The sequence below is a fragment of the Rattus norvegicus genome, chromosome 20 (assembly GCF_021556685.1).
Source record: "Rattus norvegicus strain SHRSP/BbbUtx chromosome 20, alternate assembly SHRSP_T2T, whole genome shotgun sequence".
NCBI lineage: Eukaryota > Metazoa > Chordata > Mammalia > Rodentia > Muridae > Rattus > Rattus norvegicus.
This window is the reverse complement of record NC_141553.1, coordinates 31,470,509-31,489,394: the sequence shown is the minus strand read 5'-3', so window position 1 is coordinate 31,489,394 and position 18,886 is coordinate 31,470,509. Positions and strand designations below refer to the sequence as shown.

Here is an 18,886-nt window from a genome sequence, read left to right as displayed (position 1 = left end):
GCTCTGTGGTTAAAAGACACTGGAGGCACACAAACAGAAACTGGTTGGAGTGGCCCTGGGTCCATCTCAGCTTAAACTGTCACCCTGAGAGCAGTCTTGTTAAAGTATGAAGTGTGATAATTCTTATATGGGCATTTCATTTTAATCGTGGTTGTGTCCTTTGGCAAGTTTCCGTCATGTTTTCGTGGGGATTAACACTGTACAGCACCTTGTAAACTCTGTCTTTCTAAGTAAATGGGAAGGCTCTATTGGGCTGTCTGGACTTCCTGCCAGGCCTAGTACATAGAGGAGAGCAGATGTTGCTTTGGGCTTGGATGATGCATAATGGATTAAAACAGAGCTCTATGGGGTTGGGGATTTAGCTCAGTGGTAGAGCGTTTGCCTAGGAAGCGCAAGGCCCTGGGTTCGTACCCAGCTCCGAAAACAAAACAAAACAAAACAAAACAAACAAACAAACAAACAAAACAGAACTCTATGGAAGGGGTGTGTGTGTGTGTGTGTGTGTGTGTGTGTAAGTGTAACTTCTCCTGTGTTGGTTGAGGTCCTAGGTCAAGTGGGCGTCCGTATTAGCTATTACAACAGTGACAATACTCATGTGTCCTTAAGCAAAGCCCATGACTTCACACCCAGACATTCTGGCCTAACTACACAGCTCAGCTGTAATATGGGTGAAGCACACCAAGGGGTAGTCCGTGAGGAAACGGCAAGCCAGTTTTCATCTTGCTGCTGGTCCGTCCAGATGACCCTAACCCTAACCACATGACCGTTTACTTAGCTAACTCTCGCCTGAAGAGAAAATGCCCTGAGCTTAGACAGCACACAGTATGCCCTACAACACGAGCAGCCTTTGCTGTCCCTTTGCCTCGGTGAAGTCCCACAGGCTGCCTGCCTGCCTCACTCCCAGGCTGGAGACTGTGGAGATCTTTGATTGTGGTTGCTTTTCTTCTGCCCACTCTGTCATAATCTCACATCCCAGCCTGCAGTGGATGGCCTCAGTTGGCACACAGACACTTGAGAGGGAATGAAGGTCACAGTATGGTTCTTGGACAGGAGGGCTGCCCAGGGTGCTGACTGAGACCATTTCTGAGGACCAGCAGGTCTGCGTGTTTGGAACTGAGCTGAAACTGAAGGTTAACCTTTTGTTTGCTTGTGTGATAAGCAATGGAGATAAAAGTCATAGTCTGGGGGTAAACAGACGGAAAGGGTCGAGGTTTCTCCATCGGGGAGACTGTTCTGTCAGTCTGTGGAAAGTATGTAATCACATAAGACTGGCCTAAGGCAGACTTCCGGTGCTTTCTGAAGAGGCAGCTGTGAAAGGTCCCTGACCAGGCAGGCAATGGTCAGTCATTGCTTTATTGTGCAGCAGAAGAGCAGACAGAGCTGAGGCTACAAGCTGACCAGAATGACACAGCTTATTCAGAGGTCGCCTGGTCAGTGGAAGACAGGAGACATGGGTCCCATAGCAGTCTAGCAGCTGTTAATTGTATACACAGTTACAGTGCATTGTCTTAGTGTTTGGAAGAGTAGAGTCAGGAGTTTGTTTTTCAAGAACCTCCTTTCCCTATTGGGGAAGGTCTATTGAAGTGCTTGCCTGTGCCTAGAGTCCCAGCTAGCTGAAACTTCAACCTAAGAGAGTCTTAGTAGTTACCAGACGAGCACTGGTGGAAGAAGACACATTTGAGAGTTGGCGGTGAGTACTGGTCATGAACTGGGCTCTGGAATCACATTTCTGGAGTCACTTCCTGGCTGGAGCATTCACAACTGTGATTTCATTTCAAGGTAATCGGCCTTTCAGAGCCAGCTTTCTGATCTATAAGATGGGATGAATAAAGTCCCCGTCCATGGCAGCGACTGCTAATGCTAGCCTCATTGAATTCACTAACCAGCTGGTGGCTGGGAGGACAGCAAAGGGTTCTGTTCCCACATGTCCACCTTCTCATATCGTGCATGATGAGGGTGGTGGGCAAGAAAACCAGGTGTCTCAATGGCAGCATACCCTTCCCGCCCGGCACTTCCAGCAAGGCCTGGTGGCTTCCATTCTTTCTTAATACCACCCCCCTACATGCACACCAACATGCAACCCAGCCCTAAGCTACTCTGAAATAAAAGCTGTCCGTTTTACCTCTGTGGAGTATTGATTGCTTTTTATTGCCTTATCTGCCACAGTAGAGGGACTGTTGTGGCCGGCTGGCTTGCTCTCCCTCTCTCCTTCTACGTCTCTCCCTCTCTCCCTCTCTCCCTCTCTCCCTCTCTCCCTCTCCCTCTACCTCTCCCTCTCCCTCTCTCCCTCTCCCTGTCCTCCTCTCCCTCTCTCCCTCTCTCCCTCTCCGTCTCTCCCTCTCCCTGTCCTCCTCTCCCTCTCTCCCTCTCCCTGTCCTCCTCTCCCTCTCTCCCTCTCTCCCTCTCCCTCTCTCCCTCTCCCTGTCCTCCTCTCCCTCTCTCCCTCTCTCCCTCTCTCCCTCTCCCTCTCTCCCTCTCCCTGTCCTCCTCTCCCTCTCTCCCTCTCTCCCTCTCTCCCTCTCCCTCTCTCCCTCTCCCTGTCCTCCTCTCCCTCTCTCCCTCTCTCCCTCTCTCCCTCTCCCTCTCTCCCTCTCCCTGTCCTCCTCTCCCTCTCTCCCTCTCCCTCTCCCTCTCTCCCTCTCCCTGTCCTCCTCTCCCTCTCTCCCTCTCTCCCTCTCTCCCTCTCCCTCTCTCCCTCTCCCTGTCCTCCTCTCCCTCTCTCCCTCTCTCCCTCTCTCCCTCTCCCTCTCTCCCTCTCCCTGTCCTCCTCTCCCTCTCTCCCTCTCCCTCTCTGTCTCCCTCTCCCTGTCCCTCTCCCTTTCCCTCTCTCTTTGGAATCTGCAGGACCAGGGCACTCCTCAGCCTTAGTTAAGATGGTGCCTCAGAAGCCAGGCAGTGGTGGTGCACACCTTTAATCCCAGCACTCAGGAGGCAGAGGCAGGCGGGTTTTTGCATTCGAGGCCAGCCAGGGCTCCACAGAGAAACCCTATCTCTAGAAACAAACAAACAAACAACAACAACAACAACAAAACCCAGAAAAAAGATGGTGCCTAGGGGAACCAGGAGTCTACAGTTCTGTTGCTCTTGCTAAGAAGGGAGGAACTGGGGTTTAGTTCTCGAGTTGGCTTTGTGCTGCCCCCCAACTTCTCACAAGGTTTTCCTTGGCTGGGTGGGCTTAGTGCACAGGTCTGAGCGTGTCACTTAGCAACAAGGTGCCCGGTTCTCAAACAGTCAAGTGACCAGTCAGTCCCCAGCCTCCTCCTCTGCTTCCCTACAGCTCCCACCAGAGCCTCCTGTGTGACAATTGAGTGTGTGACAGAGGGAGGGACCAAAGACAGGCCAAGTTTAATCATTGAACCGAGCAGCTGGAAGTCTTTAGTCCAAGCACCCACCTCCCTGCCCGAACCAGAGGCGTGCAGCACTTCGCAGAGGGAGAGCGGCCACTGTACGGAAGGCTCGGCCTGTCTCAGGAGCAACCAAACTTGGGGAACATGTTTGCAGTTCACTTAGTGGCGTTTTACTTCACCAAGCTGAAAGAGGACCAGATCAAGAAGGTGAGGACTCTGAAGCTACGGTGTCTGGCCCAGTCTACACTGACAGACCCAACAGCAAAAGGGATTAAGGCACTGGGGGTGGGGGGTGGGGGGGGTAGCTCTAAAGTGCTTGCCTAGCTTCTGTGAGGTCTGGGTTCAAGCCCCAGCAGGAAAGGAAAAAGTAAGAGACTTTATTAGAAAAGTACCAGGAGCCTGTATCAGTGAAAGTCTCATCGAGGAAGAAGTAGCGAGTGTCCCACATTCCTGCCCCACATCCTAGCTTTCAGTCAGAGCCTCCTGGCAAATATGGGGTATTGGGAGTCTTCAGAAAATTCCAGGAACTTTGTGCCAAATTCAGGGCCATTTAGGGGTGAGACCACAATGAAGGTGAGTTGTTTATGAAGAATCAGAACTTTCAAAAGTGCATCTGATTACCCATGTGTTTGAAATCTCATAAAATAAAGGCACCAAGAGAAACCTGGGGTTTATTTTATTATTATTTTGAGACAGGGTCTTATTATATGGCCCACACTGGTTTGATACTACAGCCTCAGTCTCTCAAGTGCCTGGAATTACAACCCATTAGGCATGGCCAGCATGTACATTTTAACACAGTTGTAATTTTTAGCATGTCCTATTGTCCTATTAATGGTGAGGATTTTTTGCCTACTTTGCCCCAGGTACAAAATCAAGATGGGCTATAGTTGACTGGTGATGAGACCAAGATTCTCTCCTGGCAGCTAAAATGAGTCCAGCCTGTGTCCTTGGTCACACCCACTGGCTGCTGACAGCTGCAAGGATGAGGCATGTAGCATCTTTATTGACAACAGGAGTCCTCTGGGCAACCAGATTCTGCCAAGGTCACCCGGGCACTAAAAGTAAACTGAAATTGGCAGATGCCTCCTCTAGCCTTCAAAATGCTTTTCGAAATGTGAAAGAGGAAGTGCGGCCCCCTTGTAGCCCTCCTGTGCTAGTGGGTGACCGCCTCCCACCCCTGCTCCCCGACTGCATTCCATGAGAGCCAGGTGAGAGAGAGCCAGGGCAAGTTGGAGAGTAGAAACCCATCTGCTTTAACAACTGTTTCATTTGTTCCACTAGATTCCCAGACCCCCCTCTGCTGACTGCTTGAGGGGTGTAAAGTCCTCTGCAGCTTGAGGGGTATAAACTCATTGCTGTTTCTACCTGCAGGGCAGAGAGGCCAGCCCTAAGGGGAATCTTTGAGACTGAAACCTTTAGTTCATAGTCACTTCAGTCATTGTACTTCCCTGAATGTATAGTGCTGGCCTCTTGTTCTAGCCACTATAGATAGAGCTGGTGCATGTTTGTCCACCACCCCAGGAACAGGCTCACACGATGAATTCCAGAGCCTCGGGAAGAAGGGTCAGCAGCCTTGGTCAATACCCGGGTTGAGTTCTTCCCCTCACCTCAAAAAGCAAGAAAGTTAGGAATCCCCAAAAGCCACCCTGATCAAGGACCCAGCAGGTCCCTTGGGCTCGTGAGTAGACTGGTTTGTAGCAAGTCTGGGTCAGTTTGGAGGCCATTCCTCCACAGAACAAAAAGGCGAAGTGCGTTCTTTGAGTGGTAACTTAGAGGTTCCTGTCCGACGGTGTGTACACTTTCTGCCCCTGGAGTTGTCAAGTCCTGGGCCATGCTTGCCTTCAAAGATCACCCATTAGACCCTTGCCCCGTGTTTGGAAATCTCAGGATGAGATGAAGAGAAAAAGAAGGTCACTGTCTGACATTCGTTTCCAGTTCAATATATTGATGTATTTGACCTATTGTAATGCTGGATTGAACCTGGTCATTGAGTCAGAGGCAGTCCATTCATAAGAACAGGGCAGATTGGGCTTTGAGGGGGGGGGGGAGTTTTCACAGTTTAGTATGTCAACATTGCAAGCATATGGAGATGTTAACTTGAACTCGCCTCTAATTTCCCCCAAGTCCCAAGCCCTCTTGTGTGCTGTGTGGGCAGCCTTGTGCTTTGCTCATGGTGGGCGTGCATTCTGCTTCAGCTCTGATTGCCTCCGTCCCTGTCTCTGTTATCTCCACGATCAACTTTCAGTGTCTTCCTTGGGGCACATCAAGTACATGGGCCCTGTGGCATTTCACTTTTCCTCCTTGTTGGTTATTAGGAAAGGTTCAAAACACTCTTTCCAACAACTTAAACATTACTATATTAAAGCCGTAATATTCAATTTCTCCCCTGAAATAGCTTTCATAGCATACAACCAAATTTCCTCAAGGGGAAAGAAATTGCTACAACAAACTGGTATATATTTATTATTCTCCCTACATGGGATAATTTTCTGAGAATAAATTTTCAAAAGTGAAATCAGTAGGTCAAAGTGTGGAACCTGTTTTATGACTCAGTTCCTAGTTAATGAGACCTTTGGACTGAGTGACCCTTTGGGCCCCTTCAGGCTCCTTCCTTCTATAACTGAGCAGCCTTGAGCTTCAGGGCTCCCCATCTGGCTCTCTAAAGCTTGCCCGGGTCTTCTATTCTCCTTTGGTTGGAACACTCTAAGGAAGTGTGCTTGGGTCCTGCCACTCGCATCCATGTGCCTGGTACATGCACTCTGTTCACACGTGCCCCAAATTGCCTGTCTGGGTTGAAAATGGTGCCTTTTCTTTTTTGTCCCATCATATGTCTCAGGCTCCTACTAACTACTTTGTATCTTTAGGAAGATACAAAGAATAGTACCCTCCCCCTCCCCTCCCCTTCCCTCTCCCCCGCCCCATCGCCAATGTGACACTCTTCTGTGACTAGTGCTCACTGAAAGACAACTCATGGTGTTAACTGACCGTTGGTTGGCGGTTCATCAGTGACCCCTGCCCGCCCTGTGGTACACAGATGGCGGTGGGTGTCTGGAGAAGTTCTTTATGCTCAGCCTGAGCAGTGGGTTCAGGCTCCATTTGGGGTCTTCGGCAGGGCAGTAAAGGATCGAGCTAAGTTCCCACATAGGGCATTGCATCCGTCCTCTGCCCCAGTTACTTGGGTCATGTCCTTCCTACCCAGTCCTCTCCGTATGTGCAAGTTTGTGCCAACCAATTAGTGCTCAACTGCCAAGCGGGAAGGCCTAATGAAGCATGACCTCGTTACATCCGATCTTCTCAAATGCCCTGAAAGCTCAATTGTCCTCTTTTCATTGGTGGGCCTCCGATCGTTTTCTGGCTTCTCTCTGCCCTCCTCCCCAGGCCCCAGAGTCAAGGGGGCGTTTCACCATCTTGGGCCTCTTGGTTGAGTCCTTCTGTCCTCTGAGGCCTAGCTGAAGGAGACTGGCACTTGTGTCCAGAACAAAGGCCTGTGCTGTTGGCGCAGGGGCTTGTGAGTAATGCTACGGAGTGTGGTGACTCTGTCCTGTTAAGCGATGGAGGTGTTGATCCCTGCCTGCATCATCTTCTGCCACAGACTGAGATTGGGCCTTATCTGACCATTTAAAGGGTCACTGAGGTCGATACGGCAATGTCCACAAAGACAATGAAGAGTGCAGCCTGCATTCTCTGACTTGGATGCTCTTCCCCCTCCAAGAGTGCGCCTGGACTCAGGCCTCCTCGGGACCTGCACGGGAGGAGATGGTGTCAAGTAAATGTAACAGGCTGCTTTCCTCCTGCCTGTCTATAATCTATCCTCACGAGCTTGAGGATCCAGAGTACCACCAGCAACCGGGACACTTTACTGCTACTCCTGCTCTGTCTTGTTACCCTCACCGGGGCTGAGTTCCTCACAGCGATTTTTATAACTTCCCGTATTTTTGGAGCAGTGGTCCTCTGCCTCAGTCCTGGTTGCTTAAATGACAATTGGACATGATTGGTTTTTCTGTTTTTAGGCTCCCGCAGCCCAGGCTGACCTTGACCTCCCTCTAGAACCAAGGATGATCTTCCTACCTCCACCTCCTGTGTGCGAGAATCACAGAAACGGGTCACCACACCAGGCCTTGATGTGGCTTTAAAAATTAGACTTACTTAGTGAGCCTCTGTCTCAAAAAGTAAAACAAAATGTCTGAGTTAGGATCACAGCACTACCTTACTTAAACCATAATGGAGACTTAGAGGAAGATTGCGATCGGACGTCACATTTCCTTCTGGGCTTCCTAGCAGCCAATAAGCAAAGGGCAATGTGTTTGGATACATTGGTTGGATGGAAAAAAAATCTTCCGTGGTAAGCCAGGCATGGCAACATGGCCACCCCACTGAGGAGACAGAGGCAGGAGCGTCACTAGTTTAAGGTCCCCCTGGGCAAATTAACAAGTTGTAGGCTACCCTGGTTTACATGGCTGTGTAGTTCGAACCTGTCTCGAGCAACAACAACAAAACCAGACAAAGAGAAAAGTGTAGGCACCTGAGATTTGAGGTATGGCTAATCTTCACAGCAGGGAGAGAGTGGTACATGGTGAGGGCCAGGGATTGGATGGAGATTAGACACTCAAGCACACTCCTACACACCGTCTGAAATCGAGGTGGGGGCTACTTCTTCCTCAGTTTGCCCTTCAGAGAAACCGACCTGCCCTATCTCCACCTCTGTCGTCCTGTCCTCTCCCCTCCCAACCCACGCCACCCCTGCTGGTGATGTGCAGGTCAGTAACCTCAGGAGCCCATATAAACTAGCTGTCACCGGAGTCAGGAGTGCAGCTTCTCTGTAGAACTGGGAGTCCCTCAGCTGGGAGGGCAAGCGCCTGCAGAAGCCGAGCCTAGCCAACCCCACATCCGTTCCAGGTGGACAGGTTCCTGTACCATATGCGGCTCTCGGATGAGACCCTTGTGGACATCATGGCCCGATTCCAGGCCGAGATGGAGAAAGGCTTAGGGAAGGACACCAACCCCACTGCCTCAGTGAAGATGCTGCCCACATTCGTCAGGGCCATTCCAGATGGCTCAGGTAAGCAGGGCTCAGGCTGACTGATGGCTCAGGTAAGCGGGGCTCCGCTGACTGAGACTTCCCTCCTTTCCCACACCAGCTTCTTAACTGATGAGTCCCCATCGCTTGCCTCTGTCCCTTTCCAACCTCCTACTTCCCTCTGCCCCAGTCCCACTAACTGAATACTTTTGGGGTCCACATCAGAGGCCCTCAGATTTTCCTCCGCCCACAGCATCTTCACTCATTCCCTTTGCTCCCAAGCAGTGGAGTCCCTGACCCCGCCCCCGCCCCCGCCCCCCCCCCCCCGCCCTAGATTTTCCAGATGCTGCTCAGAGATCACCCATTGCCTCTCTCTAGGAAGTGTCCCCACTCTAGGATAGGGGCTTCTTAGAACCTTTGTCACAGTTGTGGGTGACAGTCTCCAGAAGCCAGGGATTAGTTACCACACTGTTCTGAGCACTTACCAAATGCTAGCCCCTGACACAGGCATTGAATGAGTTAGTATGTGATCTTTTCTCCTGGGCCTTTAGATCCCAAGGCAGAAACAGTAAGCGCTGGAAGGACCTGTGAGGGGAAGTAATACTGAGCGCCTATGCAAGGAATCTGGGCTCCAGGCCCAGCTCCCACACACCTTGGAGACTCCAGGCAACCATTAGCCTTGGCTCTTCCGTCAGATGGTGGAAGGTGGTCCATCCATATGCTGGGCTGGGTATCGAACGCTGGGCCTTGGCCATGCTCTTGGCCATGCTGGACAAGTTCCTGCCTCCGAGCCACATTCTCAACTCCTATGTATTGGGTTACTGTTGCTGTTCTGCTCTGGGGGTGAGCCCAGGAACTATGAAGTAGTTCACCCAGGCACAGCTGATGGCCCTAAGAAGTCTCCATTTAGGACCTGGGCTCTGTGTTTGCCTGAGCATAAGATCTGCCCTCCTGGTGGCTGCTAAAAATGGTCCCTGGAGACTGGTAACATGCCCATAGACATCATGGGTTAGCACAGTCCACGTTCTGCAGTAGTTCACAAAGTCAGAAGTTTGGCTAAACTTAAGTTGTCAGCAGGACTGCATTCCTTCTAGAGACTTTGGGGGCAGTTAAGGGAAGACTGGTTTCTTGCCTTTTCTAGCATCTAGAAGCATCCGAGTTCCTTGCCCTGTTCCCTTTTCATCCTCAAGCCAAGAGTGTGTCTTCAGGTCTTTCTCCAACTCTGGCCTTCTGCCTCTCTCTTCCAAACCTGAGGGCCCTGTGATTACATCAGGCCCACTGAGATAATCTAGGCTAATCTTCCAACGTAAAGGTCAGCTGATTCTGATCCTGCCTGCAACCTACAACCTTGATTCACCTTTGCCATGTGCCCCGATACAGGCATCTGACCCAGAGAGCAGGATGTGAGGCTCTGGGGGAGGGGCGGGGTGGGGCATTGTTTGGCCCACCAGCACAACCCAGTGATTCTCTGGAAGGATCCATGAGTTCTCAGTCTGCCAACTTCCGTTCTGGCAAAGCCGTAAGGTAAAAAAGAAGTGTTGCTTTTTCTTGAGCACCCAGTGCCATTGTGGAATGCTAAGGTCCCTCTGGCATGTGATCCTCCCAGAATATCATGGAGGGACGGCTGTTGCTGGGTCTGACTGGAAGCAAGAGGCTTCCCCAGGTTCGGGGTGTCAGAGCTCAAAGCCTTAGAGCTAGTGAAGAAACAAAGACTGAAGTTTAGGGTGTACTTATGGGACCTCCAATTGGATTAGCAGGATTCTGGGGACCAACGCTTGGGTCAAAGTAGCTGGGGTGCAGCCTTCCTTGCAGTTGGGTGCTTGTGGGTAATGCACCGCCTAGAGGAGCATGGTTTGCAGAGGTGTAACCCTACTCTGAAATCTGGGCGCAGCCTCTGACACTAGAAGAGAGTGCTTCAGGGACTGTGGTCCTTGACAGGTCATCCAGGGCCATCTGACACCTGAGTCACAGGGTGTGTGTGGGGTGGTGAGGAGTACCAGGTCTAAGTCCTCCTAACCTGTGCTGGGTGTGGTTCCGAAGCAAGGGAAAGTGGCCTCGGGTAGTCTGGTGGCTGTGGAACTGGTTTAGAAAGTTTAGAGATGAGACTACCTCCCAAATTCTACAGCCTTCATTCTCTTCGATTCAGGATACACACCCTGCATCGCTGTCCTCTGGTAGCCTCATTACATGATACAGTGCCAGGCTATTCTGTGGCACCTAGGTTCTGGGTCCCTAATAGTCAGATGCCTTGGCAGCCCCTAGGACCACTGTTCTGCGGTCTGCATCGGTATAGCCAGAACGCGGAACCAGTTTGTAGGTTGTCAGTGGAAGAGCTGAGGGACTTGATGTTTCCCTGTGAAGACTGTATCTTCAAGGCCTAAGAGGGAGGGCTTTGTAGCATCTGCCTCCTCCCCAGCCACCAGATTGTAATGGAGTGATTCTTTGTTCCTACAAAGCAGGCTCTCTCCTCGACCTCTGTCTCCGCCCTTTGGTAGGGGTCAGGGTGAGTCTTAAAGTTAGATATGCTCACACAGACCAGGCTGACAGGCCCTAGGGCTGCAGGGCCTCTCTTTCATACTTTTCGTGGCAGAAGACTCAAATGCACCAGGGCCATTCCTAGACATGGTTCCCAAGGGTCTCCAGAAATCTCGTATTTGGCCTCCAGGTGCCTGTAGGAGACACTGTAGTAGAAAATAGGAAAGAAACTCAGGTGTAGACTTAGGGAATGTTAGGTTTCAAATCTGGGGCAAATGGCTGAGGTGCTGTATTAAATGGTGTAGGCACCAGGTTCTCCAGATATCCCTTGGTCCCTGTTTCAGGGCCCTCCTGGCTGGCGTACCCAGCCACCCACCCTGAACTCTCCAGCCTAAGGGCCTGGTCTGCTCTTGCTTACATAGCCAACCATTTTGGTTACCCACCCTCTTTGTACCTTTTGACCTCCAGGCTGCTGCACCTGGTTCTCCTCTCTTCCCCTCTCCCTCCCCCTGTCCCTTTCCCACAGCTCGTCGTCATGTCCTCTCTGGACTCCCCCATTATCCACAGTAAACCTTCTCCTACACCATCCCTAAAAGCAGCCATGGCCTTTCCATTTTATTGTTTTATTTTTCATTCAAGGAGGGGAACCCCTGCTGTACCCCTCAGGTGGCTGTTTTCTTTTGTACACGTTTGTGTGCACGTTGGTACACATTTTCCTGAGTGTGGGTGTGTGAGTACGTGAGTGTGGAGGTCAGTCAGAGGTTGCTCTCATGAATTTCCTCATTAGCTTCTCCCCAGTATTTGTCTTTTACAGAACCTAGTGTTCACCGATTGGCTGCCAAACCTCACGGATTCTCCTCTCTGCCTTCCCAGTGATGGGACATGCACCACTATGACTGGCTTTTTACGTAGGTGCTGGGGATTGAACTCAGGTCCCTAGGCTTATGCAGCAGTCCCTCGCTCTACCAACAGCCCTCCCGGTAGCCCCACAGAGGAAGGCCGTTTTCTTAATAATTGCTATGAAATGCTCTCCTTACCATGTTCTCTTGTCCTGCCTGGGCAGGGCCTCCCTCCCCCAGGGTCCAGGAAGTCATTTCTCTGAGGTTAGAGTCCCAGCACGTGGACGGGATCGTACCACATGGTTTCCACGAAATGACATCTTGAGTCACACCGGTGTCTTGTTTGCACAGTGATAAGAATGTGATGTGGGACAGAGGGAGGAACTGACACTAACCAACCCTCAGCCAGCTACCTCACATCCTCACATCCTCACAGCAGGGCAACTCCAGCCGGCTGGAGTTTGGAGGCCTTTCCAAAACTCTCAATCAGATTTGCCCTTGCCTTCCTTAAAGTCTCTCTGAGGCTTATGCTCACCTTCTGTGACTCAATCCTATACACACACACACACACACACACACACACACACACACACGTTCTCCTCTCTGACTGGCTGCCAACTCCCTCAGTGGGGAAATGGAGGGTTCTCACCTTTCACGTTCCACTCCACTCCCATCCCCCACTCATAAGCTTCCCAAGAAGAGCATTTGTCTAATTAGCACTGTGCATCTGATAAGCCACACCCCCAGGGGGCTCACACCCCCTCAGGGTGCTCACACCCGGTCATCTTGGCCTCCCTGGCACCGGGCACTGATTACGGAGTAGGTGCTCTGAGAATGTTTGCATAACTTCTCCAGAATAACCAGGGCGAGCGCCTGCGGCGGTGGATGGGTTTTGTGCTTTGATTCCTTGGCCCAGTAATAAACCTTAAGCCACTCCCTCAGGCTCTGTTCAGAGCTAATCTAGGGAGATAATCTCTAACTTGCTTCCACTGAAACAGAATTCCAGCTGGCTGGGCTTATAAATGATTTACGTCTTAGCTGGGTGGGGGTGTGTTCAGAAATGCAGAGTCCCAGGCCCCTTCCGCATACTCAGTGGGCTAGGTTCGTGTGTGACAGTTTGGGTAGCACTGTTTTGGTCACCTAAGCATCAGCTTTTAACTCTCGGATTGCCAGTTCAGGGAAACCTCGGGAGCATTGTCCGGGCACATTTGTTGTGTAGGGAACCTCTTCCCCGGGCTTTTTGCTTTTGCTGTCTGCTAGAGATGTTTTTGGGCATCACCACTCATAGCTCACCAGCAGCAGTGGACTGTCCAGCTGACCCTCAGCATTCAGGAGGCTGAGGTTGCCGCGCTGTGACATCAGACCCTCTATTTGTGTTTGCAGGCATGGGATCTCTTTACTGTGTGCACACCAGGCCTATGGAGCCACAGGTCTAGCGTTAGGAGGTGACTTTCCCATACGTGTGACTGACATCAAAGGCACTGGCGAGGGCCCTGCATAGGTGTCAGTGGCATGCAGTGCCCCCTCCCCCTCAATGCATGCATCGTTCTGTGTCTCCTTTTGTAACATCCTTCTTGGATGCAGGCTGGGTGCAGGTGAAGGACCACCTGCTCCTATTGGAGAGACTGTGTGCCCCTGCTCCTAAATGAACTATTCTCAGCACCCCAAGTCAACCACGTGGTCTCTGCTGCCCTCCCCTCTAAACTGTTTCCCTCTGAGCACTGGGGCTTGTGGGAGGCTGGCTTCTCTTAGCTGCACCTCTCTGGCTCACGTCTTTATCTGAGTTTTCCCCGTGATTGGTATGACACCTTTCTTCCTAGACACAGCGTCTGGGTGCAGGCTTTGCTCTTGACCCTCAATCTCAGACCCTGCCTCGCGATCACAAAGTGGGGTCACCCGAGTGGAGCAGAACCAGACAGACCTGTGCTCCTATGTGGAGCAGACGGAAGAGCATAACCACCAGCCCTCAGGCTAGTGGGATGATGACAGGAGTGCTTGCTGTGTGTCTGGCTTTTTACCACCAGAGAACGGTGACTGTTTTCATTTCTCCTAGAAAACGGGGAATTCCTTTCCCTGGATCTCGGAGGGTCCAAGTTTCGGGTCCTGAAGGTGCAAGTCTCGGAAGAGGGCAAGCAAAATGTCCAGATGGAGAGCCAGTTCTACCCAATGCCCAATGAAATCACCCGTGGGAATGGCACGGAGGTATGGGCAGGAGGGATAGGCCTGGGTCCCAGCCACGAGAGAGAGGTGCGGCCTAAACCCTGTCCTGTGCTCTCCTGGCAGCTCTTTGACTATGTAGCTGACTGCCTGGCAGATTTCATGAAGACCAAAGATCTGACGCACAAGAAGCTGCCTCTGGGCTTCACCTTTTCTTTTCCCTGCAGACAGAATAAGTTGGAGGAGGTAAGACGGGAGGGTGAGAGCGTATGGACGCATGCAGGAAGCAGCATGGTCTGTTGGTCTTTCTGCTAATGTGAGACAGAACCGGGTAGACATGGGTCCTTGATTTCTGCGCTTAACCTACACAGCATGAAGGGGCGGGATGTTTTCGGTGGTTCTCAGGAGGGCTTTCTGGCCCCTAAGTGCACATCTCAAGGCTGCCAGGAGATGCAGGGCTGGCCTCAGAGTCACAGCTATCTCCCTGCCTCTGCCTCCTGGCACCTCCTTTCCTCTGTCTGCTGAAGCCTATGAAGGCAGAAGTGGCCTTCAGTGGCCTCAAGGTGGCAGTGTGGCACAAAAAACCCAACTGTGGGTCTGACGGTGGGTCTGATTGGAACTCCTGGAGTATTTTCCTGTCTATTTCTTCATTCATAATTTAGGGGACTAGAAGAGGGGTGATTGGGGAGTTTGTGGGCTTAGGCAAGTCCGTTAATCTCTAACTTCTCATCTGTAAAAAAAGAAGCCTGCAATTCCTCATGAATTCAGAGGAGAAAAGCCATTTGTAAGTAATGGTCATTCATTCAACTTGAGAATCATTTTTCCGAGTTGAAATTAAGTTCTCCAGGAAGTCCCTACGAGAGTAGCACCATGCTAGTTCTGGGGACCTACAACTTGTGCATTCTGTACACACCGCAGTACCCTACCCCAGGGTGTGAGAGGAGGGGTCATTCTCTTATTAGTTCTGGGTGCAGCCGGAGGTGGGGGAGGGGAAGTGTGCACGTGTGCTCGTGGATTCTGATATACAAATAAAAAACTCTTGACTCCCGTCTTGAAACTCACTCTGTAGACCAGGCTAGCTCAGAGACATCCACCTGCCTCTGCTTCTCCAGTTTTACTTGTTTTTGAAATCTAGATAAGTCTCATTACAAAAAATTCCATAGCTCTTTGTAGCATTTGTGAAGGTTGCCCCAAGTGGATCATGCACTGAACCCCCCTTCCATACCCCTTAAATCCGTACAATTATCATGCATCAATTAGAAACAAAATCAAGGGCTGGAGAGATGGCTCAGAGGTTAAGAGCACTGTCGGCTCTTCCAGAGGTCATGAGTTCAATTCCCAGCAACCACAACCATCTGTAATGAGATCTGGTGCCCTCTTCTGGCCTGCATGTGTACATGCAGGTGGAATGCTGTATACATAATAAATAAATCTAAAAAAAAAAAAAAAAAAAAGGAAAAGAAAAGAAAAAGAAAGAAACAAAATCAAACCCTGAAGAATCAGAGTGATTGATCAGAGAGAGGAGAGCCTGTGGGGCTCAGAGCCAGGGCTGTCTGCCTGCTATGGCACAGCCTTAATACTTCGTACACTGACCAGAAGCATCCTCACAGGGCTTCCTGCTGTCATGGACCAAGAAGTTCAAGGCCCGGGGAGTTCAGGACACAGACGTGGTGAACCGTCTGGCCACCGCCATGAAAAAGCACAAGGTAAGGGGTTTACCTTGGTGTGAAGCCTCCTAGTCCTCTACCCTTGGGCTTGGGGGCCCTTGTAGTGCACCCCCCTGGAAGGAGAACGCAGCGGGGTCCCCTTTGTAGATGAGCACAGGCCTTCTGGAGAACCACAAGAGGCAGACAGACATCTCAACCTGCCTTGGTTGGAAGGTTGACTTGGCTGTGGCTGTGTTTAAGGTCCAGCCCAAAGCCCCTTCCCTCCTCCTTAGGCTGGGGCGTGGTGGTGGAAATAACACGCTTTGGGGGCAATTCCTAGTTAACCAAGGAAGCAACACACGGATAACAAAGAACCTAAAGAACACTGCTCTTAGCTCCCTATTGAGCTGTCGGCTTGCTTTTTGACAACATTTTACAGTCATTTATATAGCAGCAAAAGCAAGAGAGAAAAGAATCCTGAACACTAAAGGCTAAACCGCTCGCTGCCTGACGGGAAGTAGAGCTGTTCTTAGCGTTCTCGGCTGAGCTGGTGAATGAGCCTCTATTATGGAGGCGGGCGTGCCACTGGGAAGTATGACCCCCTAACCCCAAAGGAGACTTCACGGTGCTGCCTCCCAATCCTTTCTTCTCACTTTAAAACAGTCCTCCAGGTCTGAGGGAACCGTGGTGTTAGGGCTGGACAGAATAGGAAACCCATGTAGAAGAGATGGGTTTTGGTTGATGCCCTGCTAGCTTCCCGGGCAGGGCCCTGTGGACCAGGACTGACATGTTTTCTCTTAGAAATAACCATTATTCCCAGGACAGATGTGTTTTCCATTATCTCCCCCAGGGGTAGATGCCAGGGGCTGCCCCTTCACAGAAGACACTCCCTTAACACAGAAGCTCAAGCTCCCCCTTCCTCCCCTAGACTCTGAATCTTCACAAAGTCTGTTTCTTGCAGGCAGTGTCTAGTGAAGTGCATTGTGTGGGGTGGGGGTGGGGGTGGTGGGGGTGGGGAGAGTACGGCTTCCCCGCACTGACACCCACGAGGCCTTCTGTTCACCAGGACCTGGACGTGGACATCCTGGCCTTGGTTAACGACACTGTGGGGACCATGATGACTTGTGCTTATGATGATCCCAACTGTGAGGTCGGCGTTATCATTGGTAACTCAGTGGACTCGGAGGTGGGAGGGGGTGGGGCTGGGGCTGAGTTTGAGTAAAACCTAAATACATATAAAGGGTGCTGCCACTTTTCTGCGAGCAACACGGGGAGATGAGAAACCTGCATCTACATCCATCCTCCCTCCCTCTGTCCATCTTCCCTCCCTCCATCCTCCTTCCCTCTGTCCCTCCATCCTCCCTCCCTTTGTCCATCCATCTTCCCTCCCTCTATCCTGTTGTAAAAATATTTAATAAATCCTGGCGTGGGGTTCCTTCCCGCCTTACTGGTTTATGTTCCTGAATGAAAGACACATGGCCTTTCTATGTTAATAAGCCTTAAGCAGCCCAGTAGCCGGGCAGCTGCCTACCCTCCATGCGGTTAGACTCTGTTTTCCCATCGGTAACCCCCAGTTATCCTATTTCCTAGGTTCCGTCTGGACTGCTTGTAACTCCAATTGGGCAGCTCTCTGGGCCACGTTCTCTTAGCCCTTAGACCATGATGGCTCTCCTTGCTTCTCTATCCCATGACTGCCCTCTTCAGTCTCCCTTCCTCCTCCTCCCCCTCCTCCTCCCCCTCCTCCTCCCCCTCCTCCTCCCCCTCCTCCCCCTCCTCCTCCTCCCCCTCCTCCCCCTCCTCCTCCTCCCCCCCCCCCCCGTCCTGGAACTCTAAACCCCGCCTATGTCTCTCCTCCCCAACTATTGGCTGCTGGCATCTTTATTTACCAATCAGAATGAACTGGGGGCAGGGCCTCTCCGGCTACAGGCAGACTCCAAACCTTGGAGCCCAGCACTTAGCATTACAATAAACAGTAAAAGACAAAACCTCTACACCTTCCCCGCATCCATCCTCCCTCCCTCTGTGCCTCCATCTTCCCTCTCCCGCTCCATACATCCATTCTCCCTCTCTCCCTCCCTCTCTCCATCCTCATTCATCTTCACACCTTACCCATTCTGCATCCACACTCTCTCTCCCCGTCTCTATCCCCGCCCCCTCCTTCTCTCCCTTGCCTTTTCACGCTATGATTGCTGGCTCTGTGCTCAGTGCTGGCTCACGGTGCCTCCCTGGATTCTCCTGTGTATGTTGAGAAGTGCAACGGAAGCTGGGCATAGTAGCTCCCATCTGTAGTCCTGGCCCTTATGGACTGGAGGCAGGAAGATTGCTCTAATGTTGATGCCAGCCTGGGCTACTTAGTGAGTTTCAGGCTAGCCTGGGCTTAAAGCTCCTGTCTCAGTTGGGCTGCAACTGTGAGACTAATTTCCAAGACCAGGGTAGAAGTGGGCAACCTGTGCAGAGGCGCAAAGGGCCTGTGACAGAAAGTTAGATGCTGGGAGTGCCCAGCAGCTGGGGGAGCCTGTGAGAAGGCAGTTGGGGCATAATACACTCAAGTAATCCTTTGAGACAGGTTTTTGTTTTTGTTTTTGTTTTTTTTTTTTTTTTTTTTTTTTTTTTTTTTTTTTTTGAGACAGGGTTTTATCTGTAGAATTCACCGTCCTCCTGTCTGGATTACAGGTGTGTGTGTGTGTGTGTGTGTGTGTGTGTTGGTTGGGGGGCGGTGTTTCATGCCAGTGTGTGCCACCATTTCTGTTCTCAAAGAGCCACGTCTCTGCCTCCCATTCCTCTGCCAGGGCTAGGGGGCAGTTTCTGATTTTTCTTTTCTTTTCTTTTCTTTCTTTCTTTCTTTTTTTTTTTTTTTTTCCGGAGCTGGGGACCGAACCCAGGGCCTTGCGCTTGCTAGGCAAGCGCTCTACCACTGAGCTAAATCCCCAACCCCTCTGATTTTTCTAAAAGGGGTTTCCTGGCCTGGTTTTCCTAAGGGGTCTGACCACAGACAGCTTGAAGCATCTAACGTTTCCAGGACAACCCCCCCCCCCCACTTCACACTGGGACAGACATGTGCCAATCATCTGCTGTTGTCCCCTCTGTCTCTGGTCTGCTCTCCAGGAACAGGCACCAACGCGTGTTACATGGAGGACATGAGCAACATCGACCTTGTGGAAGGGGACGAGGGAAGGATGTGCATCAACACGGAGTGGGGGGCCTTCGGGGACGATGGCACTTTGGAGGACATTCGCACCGAGTTTGACAGAGAGTTGGACCTGGGCTCACTCAACCCCGGGAAGCAGCTGTGAGTGTTCCATCCGGGTATACAATGCCTGGCAGTCCCTCTCTCTCTGTCTTGGGCTCTCTCTGTACCCCAGAAGGTCAGTCCCCGCAGGGAGCCTGTCCCCCTAGGTCCTA

At 51.4% G+C, this 18,886-nt stretch overlaps 1 protein-coding gene across 2 annotated transcripts in view; it reads left to right on the top strand.

Annotated features, from left to right (window-relative positions):
• The first annotated feature begins 1,372 nt into the window (after positions 1-1,372).
• The window catches only part of Hkdc1 (hexokinase domain containing 1), a 40,590-nt gene continuing 23,076 nt past the window's right edge, over positions 1,373-18,886 (top strand). The window contains exons 1-8 of one of the 2 annotated variants that reach the window (XM_087596737.1): positions 1,373-1,779; positions 3,278-3,554; positions 8,247-8,409; positions 13,735-13,883; positions 13,965-14,084; positions 15,449-15,544; positions 16,551-16,650; positions 18,590-18,773. In XM_087596737.1, coding sequence (XP_087452863.1) covers positions 3,492-3,554; positions 8,247-8,409; positions 13,735-13,883; positions 13,965-14,084; positions 15,449-15,544; positions 16,551-16,650; positions 18,590-18,773 — 875 coding nt within the window. In that variant the 5' untranslated portion in view covers positions 1,373-1,779; positions 3,278-3,491. Of the gene's footprint in view, positions 1,780-3,277; positions 3,555-8,246; positions 8,410-13,734; positions 13,884-13,964; positions 14,085-15,448; positions 15,545-16,550; positions 16,651-18,589; positions 18,774-18,886 lie in introns of those variants that run through there. The other variant, NM_001432154.1, reaches the window with a different exon arrangement.